At 44.9% G+C, this 17,192-nt stretch overlaps 1 protein-coding gene across 1 annotated transcript in view; it reads right to left on the bottom strand.

The window, feature by feature from the left end:
- Window positions 1-17,192, bottom strand: part of TENM2 (teneurin transmembrane protein 2) — a 1,359,342-nt gene that overhangs the window by 85,499 nt on the left and 1,256,651 nt on the right. The window contains exons 18-20 of the mRNA XM_065919048.1: window positions 8,322-8,532; window positions 3,696-3,815; window positions 182-443 (exon numbers count right to left, since the gene is read on the bottom strand). Coding sequence (XP_065775120.1) covers window positions 182-443; window positions 3,696-3,815; window positions 8,322-8,532 — 593 coding nt within the window. The remainder of the gene's footprint in view (window positions 1-181; window positions 444-3,695; window positions 3,816-8,321; window positions 8,533-17,192) is intronic.

Raw genomic sequence — 17,192 nt, 5'->3', positions numbered from 1 at the left:
AGGAGAGATTCAGTTTTCTCTCCAGCAACAATAAATTCTACCATGTCCTTACTTTTTGTCCCTCCCCCTTGATAGTAGTTTCTGGCTTACCCCAGGAGAGAGAGATGGTGGGAGGAAGTTGGCAAGCAGGTTTGGGTCAGGGCAGGATCGAGAGTCCCACCCCGGCACCCGGAGCTCCTACCTGGGTCTCGGGCACAATGGAATTCTGTCCCGGGGTGGCACTGAAGAAGGTGGACAACGGGGAGGAAATGATGATTGGATCCGGCCGGACAAAGCCACTGAGGTCACAGCTGGGGATGGAGTTCTCCTCTGTCTTCATCACCAGAGTGTCCATGGCGTAGAAGCTATTCCATGGCAGCCACACGGTGCGCTCCTGGCTCATGAACGGGGCCCGCTCGAAGTGCAGGGTCAAGGAGGAGCCACCATTGGCGATCAGGTCGAACCTGGAGAGGGGCAGGTGGGCTCCCTGAGAGGGGCTGAACTCACCTGCAGACTGGGGGGGTGCTCTGACCTCCGTGCTGAGGGCAGTGGACGGGCAGAGCGGGCAGGAGGAGGCAGCGGGCTTTGTCGGCAGACGGGCTGGGCGGGAGCCCAAACTCTACCACTTACTAGTTGTGTGACTGTGGGCAAGTTGCCACAGTTTCTTCATCTGTGAAATGGGAATAGTTATACCGACTTCACAGTGTGGCTGAGAGGATGAAATAGCATCACGAATTCAGAGCAGACGTCAGCGGACTAGACCCGTGAGCTAAAGCCGGCCCACCACCTGTTTTGGTAAAACGTTTTGTGGGAATCCCAGCCACGCCCATTCATTGACTTATTCTCTCCAGCCATTTCTGGGGTACAGTGGCACAGCTGAGTAGTTGTAACAGGAACCATATGGCATCTCAGCCTAAAATAGATACAATCTGGCCCTTTACAGAAAATGCTCCCTCACCACTGGTATAAAGCATTTAGCATTGTGCTAGGCTAATAGGAGTCTTTACTATTTAGTGGCGTTAAAATGATTTGATCCTAGGCTCAGGAAAGCTTTCTTTTCATCAACCTGTGCTGTTTCTGACTTCTTTTTTTGGTTTCACAGAACTTTAACTTTTTTTGAGATACCATCGACATATAACACTATATTAGTTTCAGGTCTACAACATAATAATTCAATATCTGTATATGTTGTGAAATGTTCACCACCATAAATCCATTCATCACCACGCTCAGTTACAATTTCTTTTTTTCCTGTGCTGAAAATTTTAAGATCTGTCTTAGCAACTTTCAACTATACAATATGGTATCATTAGCTACAGTTATCACATTGTACATACATCCCAGGACTTTATTATTAGAAGTCTGTACTACTAAAAAAATTTTTATTTTATATTGGAGTATAGCCGATTAATAATGTTGTGACAGTTTCAGGTGAACAATGAAGGGATTCAGCCATACATATACACGTGTTCAATCTCCCCTAAATTTCCCTCCCATCTAGGCTGCCACATAACAGTAAGCAGAGTTCCACATGCTATACAGTAGGTCTTTGTTGGTTAAGAAGTTTTGACTTTTTAACCTCCTTCATCCATTTTGCCTTGTTTCTGATAAATTTTTCCAGCATACAAATTTATTTGGCATTTGGAATGAAATGGTTCTTACTGTTTCTTACATTTTTGACAACTGTTCTTAAACTATATTTCTGCTTGTTCTTTCAGGCTATAGGGAAATCTATTACTAGTGAAGTAAAATAAAGGTAGTTCTTCCCCAGTTAAAGGAAAAGAAAGTCAATGGAGAGAAGTCTCTCAATTTGACCTTTTACTCCTCCACCAGGATCTCAACTCTTTGCGGGCAGTGGTGGTCTCTTCCACACACTTCAGAATCCCCAGCACTTAGCAGAGTTCCTAGAGTACAGTAAAAACCCAATGAAAAAAAAAGGGGAGATATATGTATATGTATAACTGGCTCACTTTGCTGTACCCCTGAAACTAGCACAATACTGTAAATCAACTATACTCCAATAAAAATTTTTAAAAACTCAATGAAAATATACAGACTCTCTGACTTCATTCAATTTTGGTAACAGTTTTGGTGTTTCTCAATAGACATAAAATGAGTGAACAGGGAGTACATGAGTATTAAGGTAAATATCATGGTGGAAGAGTTTACTCTGTTAATTTGTTTATATTTTTATTTTAGGGCATGCACACTGCTGGGGAGTTTTTTTTCTTACTTAGAGTGCAGGAGAGTGAAATGTTCTGAAGCGACATTGTTCCTCCTTGGGATGATAGAGTCAAACCACCCACGTCTGTGGCACACAGCACTACACAACAGATTGTGGGATTCCTTGGAGCATTTCCAAACATCCTATGACTTCCAGGCTTTGCTACCTGGACAAGCTGAAGAATCACCAGTCTGGGAGGTTGGATACATGATCTGGGAAGTGGATTTAGGTGATAATTAATCTGGAAGCAGCTAGGAAGGATGGGGCAGTGTGAGGTGGGAGAGACAGCAGACCAAGGACTCAGAAACCTCCTCTGGTGTTATCACAGGACTCACAGGGCTTCTGAGAACGAACACGCGCCCAGGTAGCCTTTTACAGTACACCTTCACGGTTCTAGTGCGTTCAAATAATGAGATTTGACTCAAATCTTAGAACACGAGATCTAAGACACCAGAAACCCGGTGAACATTAAGAATTTGATGTGAATCATCAGATGCCTTCTTTGAGTCTCAGAAATGGAAATAGGAGGATAGGGCTACTGTGGGCTGTCATTTTTGAAACTACCCACGAGGCTATTTTAGGACATTAGGGGAAAAAAAGACCACATTCTTCACCAGAGAAAAGACGAGAATCAGAGTACATGATTTGTTTATGATTTTCCAGACTGCAGTTTTATAGAAAAAGTGTTGCATCAGATTTACAGCCACAGTCTCCTCTTTCATTTAAAATACAATATAGTAGTGTGTGTGTGTGTGTGTATCTTTGTGTGTTTTAAGGCCAGAGTGGGTACATGTTTTCCCCTTCCTATAGATTTCTTTTCTTCTTTTTATCTTTTTCTCTAAATTGCAACTCCATGCCCAACGGATTAAGGAAATGACAGCGCTTTCATCTTGGTGGGGGCTGCACGGGTGCGGGTTTCCAATCAGAAGATAATAGGGTAAGGTTGCCTCCTTCACACAGCAGGGTGAAGGCTAAATGTATTTAATTAGACTTCCCTGATTACATCCCACCCCCTCAAAACAGAAGCGAATGCACCACCGCTCCTAAAGTCACAGATGAAGGCAGAAGGGGTTCACCACAGGACACTGTGGCCTGTGGATCCCTGTCACCCTGCATGGCCTTTGATTTAAAAGAAAACAGGAGTGAGGTTCCAAGGGCTACTTTCCTTTCCTTCTAGACTCTGCCACCCTGAACCTTACCCCCAACACACACCCACACCCACACCCACACCCAGAGAAAAGCATTTACTTAAGTGCCATGGAAAAAGCATGGCTGTCAGCAGCCCTGGAGAGGTTGGCTACTCTAGTTATCTTCCATTTCTGAGGTCATACCAAAAAATATGTATCTGGGTGGGGGGATTCTCCCTCGAGATCTGGCCTGGTGGGTCTCCCCCCAGTCTGCAAGGGGGAGGCATGTGGTTCCAAGCCCATTACACCATCTGTCTCTTTGCAGCCTCAATCTTAAGTAAGTGGAGCCCCACAAAGCTACTTACGTGCCATCTTGGCGGGTGATGGTGTAGCCGTATTTTGGATACTTGACAAAAGACACGTTCACACCAATCAGGGGAGTCCCATCTGTAGTTACTACTTGGCCTCGGATGAGAGAAACCAAACTGAGAGAAAGAGAAACACAAGCTTTTGAGCCATACCCAGGAGAACAGGGGACAGGAGGGGGGGGGTCGTTGTCAAGTTCCCCTTCGCCTTTGCCAAAGCTCCCCACCGCCCGTCCTCATCTGGTCCCTAAGGCAAGGAGAAGACTTTCAAATGTGAACTGCTGGCTTCACACGATCACAGGGAGCTGTGGGCAAGAGGGGTGCCTCAAAGCTGGCTTTCCCTGAGGAGCAGTCTGGGGTGAGGTCCATGGGCAGCATCCTCAGTCATTCTACTGGGCCACGGGGTCCCTGGGCACAGCCCCTCTGCCCTCGGCCTCACTCCGTTTCTTGACATCACTTGGTTTTTGCTTGGCCGGAGCTCCAGGCTGCCCCACATCACTCATGTTTGTGCCTTAGCCTGGCACAGAGAGTATTATCCTCGGGTGAGAGCTTCCCCATCTGCCTACTCATTTCCTTTTTTTGGCTTTGGAGGAAGGCAATGTTACTTTTTTCCTCCAGGCTGGGATGACAGAGGGAGTGGGGAATGGGGAGGAAGGGAAGCACGCAGAGGTTTTTAACAAGGCCGGGGCATATACATACATTGTGGTTTTTTTTTTTCAGTTGCCCTTTACAAGTAAAATTTCTCACAATCCATGACAGCCTGAGGAAAAGAGAATATTAGAGAGATTTTTTTTTCCAGCAGAACTATCTTGGATTCTGGATTCCATGTAACTACATATCTCTCTTACATCAAATTCCTGCTACCCTGATTTGGGGCAGGGGAGAGGTGAAGTGGTTGAAATCCCTCTCAACTTTTGGCCCCTGTGACAGAAACCTCCCCTCTATTCAGATCATGGTAACTAGAATGTTCCCAAGGATGCCAGCATTCAACCAGCTCCTTCGGGGAAATCCAATAAAGAAAAAGACATCCTACAACAGTCTACTCAAAATCCATGGAGAGAGAATGCACATATCTCCCTTCGCCTGAATTCTCCTGAGTTCATAGAGAACGGGCGAATGAGAAGTTTCACTTCTGCACTGAGGCTCCAGCCTACCATGCAGGTCCGCAGCTGTATCGTTGGCCCTCAAGCCACTGGGCAATTTGGCGAAGGCAGAGAGGTTCTCAGGCATCCAGATTCCTGGACACGCTCTCAATTTCTGGACTAGGTAATAAAGCTGATCTGTTCCGTGCCAGAATCTTGTCTAAGTCTGCTCAATTTTTCGAAAGCACTGACTTCTGCAATCCCAAGTGACCAGAAAACTGGAGGGATGTTCTCTCCAAGCACCTCCCTTTCTATTAGCAATCCCCCCCACTGTTCCACTCCGACCCTTTGATGATCTCAGGAGGGTTCAGACTGTTCCACTGACAGCTCTAATTGTCTGCGACTGGCTGCCTAACAAATGAATTCCATTTTTAGCTGGTTCTAACCACAATGCTAGAGTCTTTTGAAAGTGGGAAACTAATTTATGAAAATAATTCTTTTGTTCAACTCCCTTTCCTTATCTTAGCTCAGACTAAGATTTCTTTCAGGCCTTCCTAGACACTATTTTAAAATCAATGATGTGTGTTGATGACCACAAGGTACAAGCTTCTTGTGATGAGAAAACAAAATTGGGAATGTATCCCACGGTGGAGTTTTTTCCCCCTCCTTTTCAATACAACTGTTATTTCTTTAAATCACTCCTGCAGCACAAGACTTTGCAGTATGCCACAGGAATAAAGAGAGCTGGTTGTCTATGATTTTTACCCTCTATTTTTCTAATTCTTCATTGCTGCTGGCTTCCTACATCTCTAGGCAGTCAATTCGCAGCAAAGATTCAGCTAAGACATGCTATCAGTTCATTTCTATTTATGATTATTGATGTGTAACAATTATCACATTATCTAGATAGTGAGATCTGCTCTATAAATTATAGTGGTGGAGTCAAGGCATTTTAGTTATTTTTGTATGCCATTATCTAGGGGAAACGCCTTCTTAGAAGTCTTGAATTAAGTTCTTTTTTACTCCGAGCTTTGTCCTTCATTATTTGTCAGAGGATAATGGCACTGAAATTCACATGCTTAGTGAACTTCAACCTATGTCTTGGAGTAACATTTTGCATTTCTGAATTATGGATCCAAGCTGACATGTTGGAGTGTGGGCTCATTTGGGTGGTGCTATTGATTGCTGCCTTCAAAGCTTCAGAGAAGCTGTCTCTAAAGCAAGTTTCTTTTGCCCAGATCTCTGGGGCTGGTATAGTCTACCTAAAATTCTGGAGTCCCTGCCTGCTCCCCAACTTCTTGGTTCCATCTCAGGGTGCCTTCTGGGCGTGGTAACTACTGGTGAGGAGGATAAGACTGACTTTTAAGGCATAAGTGAAGAAAGAGTATGAAAAGAATACAAGGAAATTAAAGGATTTAGGGGAGAAATAAAATGTTAGTAGGAAGCTGATTGAAACAGTATGAGCCTTTGAAAGATGCATTTATAGTATAATCAAATGGTATGCAAACCTCGTGGACTTCCCAGGTGGCGCTAGTGGTAAAGAAACTGTCTGCCAATGCAGGGGATGTAACAGAGGTTGAATTTGGTCTGTGGGTGGGAAAGATCCCCTGGAAGCAATTCATTCCAGTATTCCTGCCTGGGAAATCCCATGGAGAGAGAAGCCTGAAGGGCTACAGTCCACAAGGTAGCAAAGAGACAGATACAACGTAGCATGCACACACACGCAAACCTCACTGAAATACTTATCGACTAAGGCAAGGGCCTGTCATCCTGGCAATGGGAATCATGTCCATAATTTAAAAGAAACATACCAACACAGTCTCTGCCCCAGAACTAGGAATTAATAAGCAGAAAAAATATTTTTTTGGTTCCAAGATATGTGGTTTCTCTTATTTTTTTTTTGAGGGTTACTCATATTAAAATAATATTACTGTATGTAGTATAATCTACACTTACTAATTTAATTTTACCAATCAAGCAAATAAAGTTTATGAGGTTAAATCACTTGCCTAATGTGACACAGCCAGAAGATGTCAGGGTTGAAACAGGCGAGGGCTGAGATTATCTTTTTTCTCTTCTCTTTTATTTTTAGTGAAACCAGAACAGTGAGAGGCTAAAGTTGCTGGCCCAAGGTGACCTCGTTAAGAACTCTCATAGTCAGAGAGCTGCCATGAATTGGGGCTACATAGCTTCCCAGAGAGTTCTAAGGGGCTGCAGAATTAATTGGCTGTACCATTACCCACCACCTCCCCACTCCCACCCTCACCAGGCTCTCCCAGGGAGGACCAGAGTCTGAGTTGTGATGTGGTGATGTCTCGTCCCCAAAGTCTAATGAGGGAGACTCCAAGACAATCTCTTGTAGACTCAGGGGCTCTTCTCAAATGTAAAGTTTGCTATGTCCGTCTCTAGTTGGAAGCCTGCTTAAACAGCATATTTCCCCAGTTGCTTCAGGGTCTGCCCAGACCTAAGTGAGGGGGAAGAAAACTAAGAGAAAGACGGCATGATGAAGGCTGTCAGAGGAATAAGGGGATGGGGATAAATTTCTAGCGGTTCCCAGTTCTTATTTCTCCATGAGAAAGGGCACAAATATGGGGCAGGGCATCCCCAAGAAGGTCACACCTGCTGTCATCACATCTGCTGACACCATTGCTATCTGGATCCAGGCTGACCCAGAGTGAGAGCAGAGATGCGTGGGCAGGCCTGAAGAGGACAAGACTGCCGCCTCTCCTTGCCCTCCCTTCTACCCTCAGAATCAAAAACAGCACGTAGAAGACACTGACTAGGAGGGTGGGCATCTCAAAGCCAACTCTTCTCCTTGCTTTCTTCTCCAGGGTACAGCTTTAACCTGTCCTGGTAGGAAAGGAGAGGCCAAGTTGTCTACAAAATAAATCCAGAATTTGCCCCAGAATACTCAGAAGCCTCAAATTAGCAACCGAGAGCAAATGTAAATTCAAGAGAATCCACTCTGCTGCTGCCATCTTGGAATGAGAAGGGGAATTCCCTGGGCACAATGCCTAGCACCAAGTAAGCAATTAGCAGATAACAATCGTTGGGGGTGGGGTAGCTATGAGGATGAGAGTCAATCTATACACATCAAGTCTCTAGCTCATCACAGGTGCTCAATAAATTCTAGCAACTGGCATCATCCTGACTCCAAGACGCCACAAATGATAAGTTGTGTCACTGAGTTTGCAACTGCTTTAAAAACCTATGGTTGATTCAGGTCGATGTTTGGTAGAAACCAATACAATACTGTAAAGCAATTATCCTTCAGTGAAAAATAACTCAATTAAAAAATAATGAATGAGATATTTCAGGGATGATCAAACAGAAAGTCACAATCAGGGAGATTTAGAATAGCAATAATGTCATAAAATAATAGATCATCAAAATGATCTAGAAAGCAGGCAGTTAACACGGGTCTCCAGCAGGTTCCGGGCCGCAGAGGGTCAGATCCCACAGAAGAGTCAGGAGCACTTCCTCCTGCTTGGACGGGAAGGGAAGCAGCGACCTCAGCCACCTGCAGGGACAGAAGGGCGCCTACCTGCTGTTGAAGGGGTTGTCTCCAGGAATGATGTGGGTGCTGTCTTTGCCGGCCAGGAGCTTGATGCGGTCGTAGAAGGACTTCACTGCGGGTGAGTCTGTCTGGCCCTGCTGAATGATGTCTAGGGGGTCCCGGGACCCTCGGCAGAGCAGGCTGTTCTGACAGGCTGACTGCAGGCAGCAGTCAGGGTCCAGGCAGTCCACCAGGCCATCTGGAAGGGCAGAGACAAAGCCAGGGGTCAGCAGATTTCACGGCACAAAGCTGCTCTGAGATGCTCGCACCTTCTTTTCTTTTTTAAAAAAATTAATTAATTTGGCTGCATTGGGTCTCAGTTGTAGCACGTGGGATCTTCGTTTCTTTCGCTGTAGCCTGTAGATTCTCTAGCTCATCAGGGCTCAGCAGTTGCCGCATGTGGCCTTAGCTGCTCTACAGCATGTGGGATCCAGTGGTTAAGGATAATTGCAAGGCAGATTCTTAGCCACTGGACCTCCAGGGAAGACCTTGAGATGTCAACATCTGTGTCCCATCCAGCCCCGACCCTTCCCAAAGGCCTGACCTGGCAGGTTTCCCACAAAAAGCCTAGTGTATTTCCAATATAAATAAAAGACCGAAAGGAAGTTAAGAATGTTGACAAATGGTTGCCCCCAGGTAGTAGATTAGTGTGTCTCTTTCTTTTTCTATCTTGTATTAAAATTTTTGTATTTCTACTTTTTCTACCATGAACAAGTATTATTTGAGAGGCTGACAATAAAAACTAACACTTTGCTTTTAAACAACATAGCACAAAAAAATTACCTGTTGCTAGATTTCAGGGACCCATGTTAATGGGTATGCAAATCATCAAAATGCGTGGGATTCCTTAAATCTTGCTTCAGTGGAGAAAAGCATTCCATCCCCACTTCCTCTAAGCCAGGGAGGGTAGTGCTGACTAGTGGGAGCACCAGGGGGTGATGAGTGACATTTTCCAGGAAATGTGGAGATATGGCTCTGGCATGAGCATCCACAAACTAAGCCATTAGTTTACCCAGTTGCTTCTGGAGCTGCCTTTGCCATGGCTGCAGGACTCTGAACATTCTGATCTATTTGCCTAGATTCCTGCTCCTTCACTCATTCCTGAGTCATTTGTGTTTAGTGGCTCAGTCATGTCTGACTCTGCGACCCCATGGACTGCAGCCTGCCAGGCTCCTCTGTCCATGGGGATTCTCCAGGCAAGAACACTGGAGTGGGTTGCCATGCCCTCCTCCAGGGGATCTTCCCAACCCAGGGATAGAACCCAGGTCTCCCTCATTGCAGGCAGATTCTTTACTGTCTGAGCCGTCAGGGAAGCCCTCCTAGTCATCTACCCTTTGACAAATATTTGAGTGCTGTTCATGTTCTGAAAATAAAACAGGAAACAAAGAATGATGGTGTCTGTCCTAAAGGAGCTGACAGTATAGAGGAGGAAATGGATATGACTCATCCTTGAAGATTCACACTAGGTGTGGCCTCCTCCAGGAAGCCTTCCTGATGATGCCCATGGCTAGGGTAGGTATTCTTGTTCTGTGTATTCCTGAATCTGAGGTTCTCAGAGAATGGTTCTACATCAAAATCCCATGGGGAGAATCAAGAGCCTACCCCAGACCTCCTCAGGCAGAGCCTCCAGGAGTAGGTACTGGAATCTGCATTTTAAACATGATTTTCAGGTGATTCTAATGCACCAGAAATATTAGAAACCATTGCTCATGCTAACTTCCTTGTACTAGAATTATCTATTTCTGTCTGCTTGCCTTCCTGTCTGGAAAATGAGCTCTTTGAAAAGGACAGTGTCACGTTCATTTTTATATTGATGCTTTGCTTAGTGTCAATGTGGAATCGGGACCCAATAAATGTTTGTTGAGTGAATAAATGACTGTTTCCCATTCTCCACATGTCTGTTAGGAATGGGGATGGGAATGTTTAGGGCAGTGTTTATGCCGTGGGATTCCTATTAGAATGGATTAGTTAGCCAGTCCTTCTTCACTCTGCTGGGAGTTGATTGAATACACAGTGTATGAGCTTGGAGAGTAACTTGCTTACACCTCCTTGATTTGATAGTGAGGCATTTGGGGGCCATAATTAGCATCATAAAAACATGCACTCCAATCCCGGGCTGTGACTTGATGAACACTTGAACTGGAGCGCTGAATCAGAGGCCTGGCTGTGTGCTTTAAATTCACTACAATGTAATTTTTTGGCATTACCCTTTACGTTTGGTTCTGCTAATGAAATTGAAATATATAATTTCACCCAAGTTCCACTGTAATTTAGCAATTAATGTACAATGATTTTAATGCATTACTTTCTTTTTAAGCAAACAAACAAATTAGGAGGTTGTGTGTTCTGCTCGGCTTTAAATTACTAAAACTAGCCTCTCATTTTCCACATGGGCAAATGTTGCTCGGGTGTCTCGTAACACATTTAGATTTACAAAATTTCCTGGAAGTGCAGACACAGGAGGGTGAGCAGGCACGCACGCTTGAAATTTAGAGACTTTCAGAGTCATGGCTATGAGTACCTCTGTCCGACACGCTGGCTGAATCGGGTACCCCCCAGAGTTCCGCAAATCTCAGACCTAAGAAACGGTGCTGGAGACTCATATCTCAGCAGCAAAATGATGCCTCCCAGCGCCCTTGGTAGAATATGAAAGAAGAATAGGAAAAAAAAAAAAAAAAAAAGCCAAGTATTCTTCCTGTAACATCGCCTTCCATGGACTGCCCTCACTCGACAGAAGGAATCCACCACGGAACGCCTGCTTTGGATTTAAAAATATCCTGCTGAGATATGTTGGCAGTGCTTCATCCAGCCGCTGCAGCAAGTTCTCAGGTAGAAGAAACCCACTGTTATTAGCACTATAGATTTCTTTAAGGCCACCGGCCTCTTCCCATTAGGAGTTCCATCCATCTCTGGTGGCCTTTTCCTCCCAAAGCCGGGAATGTGACCCCTCCCACCCTCAACCCTCTACCACCCACTCTGTACAAGCAGCTTGAGAGCCTTGCGTCGGGATCAAATAATAACTTAAGACAGTCTTTCCTGTTAAGATTCTTCTCCCAGCCCCCTTGAGTCTGCTACTCCTTCCGGATCTGTGACTGCTTCAAAAGTGTGGACCTCAAATTTCCTCCCTGTTTTTGTTGACTCTGGGCTTTTTATTCAAGGGTCCGTCTGGCAGCAGGAAATGTCCTACAAACACATCAGCAATAGCAGATGGCAAATGCTTAAAATAAAAAGGATATAAATGATGTCTTCTACATATTTACATTTACCTGCTCCAGACATTATGCATTTGGGGTTCTGGCCGTTATTAAGTGTGAGCATACGTTACACCTGTAATGACCTCATCATGTTTCGTGATTATGGGCTGCAGCCGCCAAACATTTGCAGACGACACTGTGAACTTGAAATTGGCACTCCAATCTCCCCGCGGCCTGTCAGTCACGAGAAGCGCATCTTTATGCCAGCAAGCCCCTCGCATGGAGTCTGACATGGCAATCTTCAGTAAATTACCCTGTCACTGACAATCTTGCAGTTATCTTGCAAACAATCAAGCAGGCAATCAAACTGTTCTGAATTGCCAGTTCAGGACCTGAGAGGCTGCCGACATCTCCATTCAACAGGGGCGCGAAAGCGGCTCGGCCCCGGCATGACATTGGATGATTTATTTTTTTATTTATCTGCCTACTTATTTGTTTGTCTGCTTGGCTTTCTCCTGGTGAGAGAGGTTTGCAGAGTCTTCGAAAAGGGCCCCGTTCTGACTCAGCGGTTATGGGAAAGTTTGACCCAGGCCTTCCCCATCAGCTCACAGCCGGGTCCCACGTCTGCTTCATAAACATTCTTATTTACTCCACTCTGCAAGACGTGGCTGTGGAGTATTAACTAGGTGTTTTCTGTTAGAAAACACAGCAAAGAAAAGTTCTGGCTGTATGCCACACACAGACATCGTATGCTAATGGGAATAGCCATTTCAGAGAAATATGGACAGAGAGAAATTTTCTGGGAACGGTAGGTGAGGCATTCTTTGTATTGCTTTTGACAAAGAAAATCAGAGAGAATCTTGCATAACAGTTCTGGCAACATGACACTAAAATCAGGTTAATGCTAAATGGAAAGCTTTGGATTGGCATTCTCACGATAAGAAGCCAAAACTCTACATAGCGTCTACACGGAGGTAAGAACCTGGACTCTGAATTCCTCTAGTCCCTGGCTATGTCAGCTTAGAAAGAAAAAGTTTAAAAGTTTAAAATCAAGGTTTTCCTGGCTGAAACTCAATTTCTCTGCCTTTAAAACTGAGTGATAACAATGCATATATCATAGGATCATATGATGGGGAATGGACAGATATAATACCAGTCAGGCATACAGTATATATGGACAGAGGATAAGGTGGTTGGATAGCATTACTGACTCAATGGACAGGAGTTGGAGCAAACTCCAGGAGATAGTGAAGGACAGAACATGCTGTGGTCCACGGGGTTGCAGAGTTGGACATGACTTCAGGACTGAACAATACAGTATATGTTGAATGATAGGAATTACCATAACCAGAAACTCTCTGAAGTTTTCCACTTTTTCAGAAGATAAAAATTGGGATATAAAGAAATAAATGAAATGAGTGTCCCCCGATTAGAGTCAGTCATGGGTAGGTTGCAGTTGGGCAAGAATGCTATGTTTTCAAATAGGGATAAGTTAATAATTGATGGTAATAATAAATGCTATAGGCTGTACAGGATTTACATATATTCTTGATTTATATCCTTATGGCAACCCTACAAAGCAGAAAAATAGAACCCTTAAGCTGCAGACTCTGGATCGGGGTGTCTGGGTTTGAATCTCAGAGTAGCTACTACCCATCTGCTGACCGTGGACAATTAAGTGCTCTGTGCCTCAGCTTTCTTAGCTACAAAATGAAGAAGATGATGACAAGCACTGTTGGGAGGACAAAAGCAGTTATTCCATATTCAGGACTTGGAGGAGTACCTACTGTACCAAGTACTCAGAAAAATGCCCATCCTATAGAGTTGGAACTGAGGCTCAGAGAAGCTAAGTAAATTCTTTGAGTGGTCAAGAAACAGCTTTGGAGAAAAAGCAGAAAGAGGCAACCGATGAGATCACCACTCATTGTCTTCTTCATCATCGGAAGGAGGAGATGCTTCCTTCCCAAAGGAAGCCTGAAGACAGGGCAGTGGACACTCATTAAGTGGGAAGGCATGAGCAGCGGCGAGATTTAATCACTTCTGAAGGCTTGTCTGCCCTATAGCTGAGGAAGAGTCTGGCTGGTGGAAATGAACATCTGAAAAAGGAATCAACATGAGAAGCAAGATGCTTGGGAATTCACTGTCTGCAGTGATGGCTGCTAAGGACCACACTGTTTACCGGTGAGACTCGGGCCCCTCCAGCTGTTTACCATGGGTACAGGTGGCACACCTGGGCGGGCTGCGGGCTGGTGCCAGCTGTTCCCAGCTGCTGCCTCATTTGCTCTGCAAGGCTTTTTAAGGAGCTCCTCAATAGTCCAGAGATTTCACCTCAAAACCTTCACTGAACACTTAGCAGCGATGCTACTCTCAGGGGGACAGGGGCCATGGGCGAATAGAGAGGCTACAGAGAAGCTATAGCAAACAACAGAATTTCCAAGTTGGCTGAAACATGCACCTCTCTTCTGTCTGGGGAAGGCTGCCTGAGTCCATGCATCACTTCTGTAGGGAAGTGAAGTCTCCAGGAATGAGATGAGCGTTATCTCATTTCCTCTTTGATCTTTGTAAACTGGGCACCTTTGGGAGAATCCGAATGGAGGCATTTAGGTCTGTTCTTGGCGCCTTTTGTTCCTTGCAGCTTGGTATGCAAGTGACTCCCTCAACGACCTGCATGAACTCTCTGGCTTTCGTGGGTATTAAAGGCTTCAGAGGAAGATCCAAATTTACTTTCCTCAGTTTTATTTTGTGACAGGGTGGCACAAATCAACTCCCACAATTCACTTCAGGTGCCACAGATAAACTCTGCTAGTGTCTATAGGTAGCACGGGGTTGAGAACTGGTCGGCAGCTCATGAAAAACGAGCCCCACTTTTTCGAGACTGTGGTTTGACGAGAGGGACCACCAACCATCAAATCTACCTTTCCCACTCAGTAGGGTGGACTGGTTAACACAGCGGCTTTCAAGACTTCATAATCTTTCACTTATCAGATGTTCAAGAACAGGCAAAGTTCATGACCTATAGCAGAAACGTTAGAAATTGTAGTCACCTTTATAGTGAGGTATTGCCTGGAAAAGAATATAGAGGACCTTTCAGGTTCTGGGAATTTTCTAGATTATCTTATTCACTTGGCCACACAAGTGATTATGTCAATAAAAATTCATCAAGGTGTATATTTAAGATTATGCACTTTATATATTTGCTAACAGATTGACTTTGGGCAAGATAATCACCTCTGTGTTTTGTCTTCCTTAAGTACAAAGCAGGCATGATGATGATGATAATGGTGATGCTGCTGCTGCGGACAATGATGATGACCTCACAGGAGCACTGAGAGGATTAAATAAGAGCACCTAGTAACCTACTGTTGTTGCGTTTAGTTGCTAAATTGTGTCTGACTCGTTGTGACCCCATGGACAATGATCTGCCAGTCTCCTCTATCATTGGGATTTCCCAGGCAAGAATACCAGAGTGGGTAGCTATTTTCTATCCAAGTAACCTACTACGTGCTTCCAAATCATTTCTACTTCTTTCCTTCGAGTCTGTGGCATCATATAGGTCTATTTCCCATAAAGAGTGCAGTACTTGTCACGTTCTGATTTTCCCAAAAAAAATACAGGGAATCCAGGTAGTGAACCCAATAAATCCTAGGGCATTTTTTGAGATCACTTGAATAATGGAGAGGAGGGAGGAATGAATGAAGCAGTGGTGAGAAGGAAGGAGGTGACAAGTTGGGCAAGAAGGAGATCTGCACTGTGTGCTTTTTGTGATGGACACGAAGAGGGAGCAAGGGGGTTGCTGGAAAGCAGCCTCCACTGCAGGCTGGCAGAGGCCAAAGGCTCCTGAATTCTAGCCAGACACATAAAGGGGTTCTTGAGGGAAAAAAGAAATACAGCGGCCATAGGATTTGACGTGCCTTGGGAGTTATTTTGTTTTAAAGTGAGCTCTTACTGGACCATGCTGAAAGTGTATGGAGCCCTTGACTAATATTTTCCTGCCAGGCCTATATCTGGGTAAACAATCTGAGTTACCCAGATCAGCATATCAGAACTATTCTGGCAGCGTGATCTTACATAAACTTGCAGAAGAAACACTCCTTCAGCCAGCAGGAGCAACTGACTCACCACTCTGCTCTCTGGTATTGAGGCTGGGTGTTGGACCTTGAGATAACTCAAAAATGCAAATCTCCAAACATCTTAGGGTATCTGGTCAACTGTACATGTGTGGGGGTGAAGGTGAGGAGGGGGAGAGGGTCAAAGAGCATGTGAAAGGGAGAAATAGGACCCAGGGCTCCTGAGGGTCCTAGTCCAGGTGAGGGCCCTGCATTGCTGATCCTGGCCGGTCTCTGCCACTGGGACAGCACTTACAAAATTTTAAGGCAGGTACTCCAAAGCTCAGGGAACCACTGTCCAGAGAGGCACTGGGCTCCTATCCTAGTTAAACAAATAACATAATAATACAGGCTTCAGAGTCAGAATGGTCTGGTTTTAAAACCTGTTCTATCTATCATTCATTAGCTACGCGGGTGACCTCCTGCGACTCTGGGGTTCCCAGCCACAGAGTGGACTTAATAGCACCTATGTCACCAAAGATCAGGGAGATGCTATAAGATGGTCCATGTGAAATGAGAAGATGAAGGTACTGCACTAAACACAGAGGAAGAGCTCAATAAACTGTGGAGGCTGTTTTTAACGATATTTCCTGTTCTCCACCAGGGAAGGGCACTGTTCTATTTGCATTTTACCCAATGCCTGCTGACAAGTTGGAAGTGAGGGATAATTGAAAGTATTCCAGCTTGATGTAACTAAGAAGTGAAAGGCACAGGCAAGGCTGACTTGATTTAACCTGGCAATATGAGATTAGTTCTTCATTGCCTCTGTTAGGTCTCCCGCACTGCCAACCTTTTAAAGCAATAGATTGGCTGACAGGGTGCTCATTTGGAAGGTTTCACCTGCCATTAATACCCTGGCTGCCTGATGGACCATCGTTCGGCAGGCATCTCGCCTCTCCCCCCATGGGGCAGCCACCATTCTCAAACATTGCAAGAAGTAAAATTGTATTTGCATTCCTTCTGGAAGGCCTGTTGGAAGTGTTCCTCTTGCTTCCTGTCAGCTCTTTTTGTCGGTCTCTGAATTCCAAGGCCTGGGATCCTTTCCCCCAAAGCACCTTCCAGCTTTTCTTATAACTTAGCAGTGGAAGATCCGTCATGTCCAATCTGGCAGAGTGGAGGCCCCCACTAAGAGTTCCTTTGCTGGCTTTCCTGGTCTTCAGGATGGATGTGGGAAGGAAAGCAATGACTGCCTAGGAAAACCCAGGCACTGCTACTGAAGGCAGTGATATAATCCAGGTAAAACCTCTCTTTGATAGGATTCTGGTTTACCCTGAAGCTACTGGGGCATCTGGTTGACTCCATATGCATGGGGATGGGAGGTGAGGGGATGGTAGAAATCTTATGGCAATGAACTTGAAATGTGTGTCTAGTTTTCTTTTTTTAAGGGGGGGTGGGGGGAATGATTCTTCATCAAAAATAAAACAAGTGGACAAAAAACAAACACAAACACTATGAACCAAACCCTTTAAAACCAAAGCTTCTCAGATTCTAACCAGCGTCAGAATCACTTGGGGGGAACTTGTTAAAATGTAGATTCTAATTCTGTAGTTTTAGAGTTT

The sequence above is a fragment of the Muntiacus reevesi genome, chromosome 1, assembly GCF_963930625.1.
Source record: "Muntiacus reevesi chromosome 1, mMunRee1.1, whole genome shotgun sequence".
NCBI classification, from domain to species: Eukaryota; Metazoa; Chordata; class Mammalia; order Artiodactyla; family Cervidae; genus Muntiacus; species Muntiacus reevesi.
Note: the sequence above shows the minus strand (reverse complement) of the source record. Positions and strands in the feature narration are given on the sequence as shown.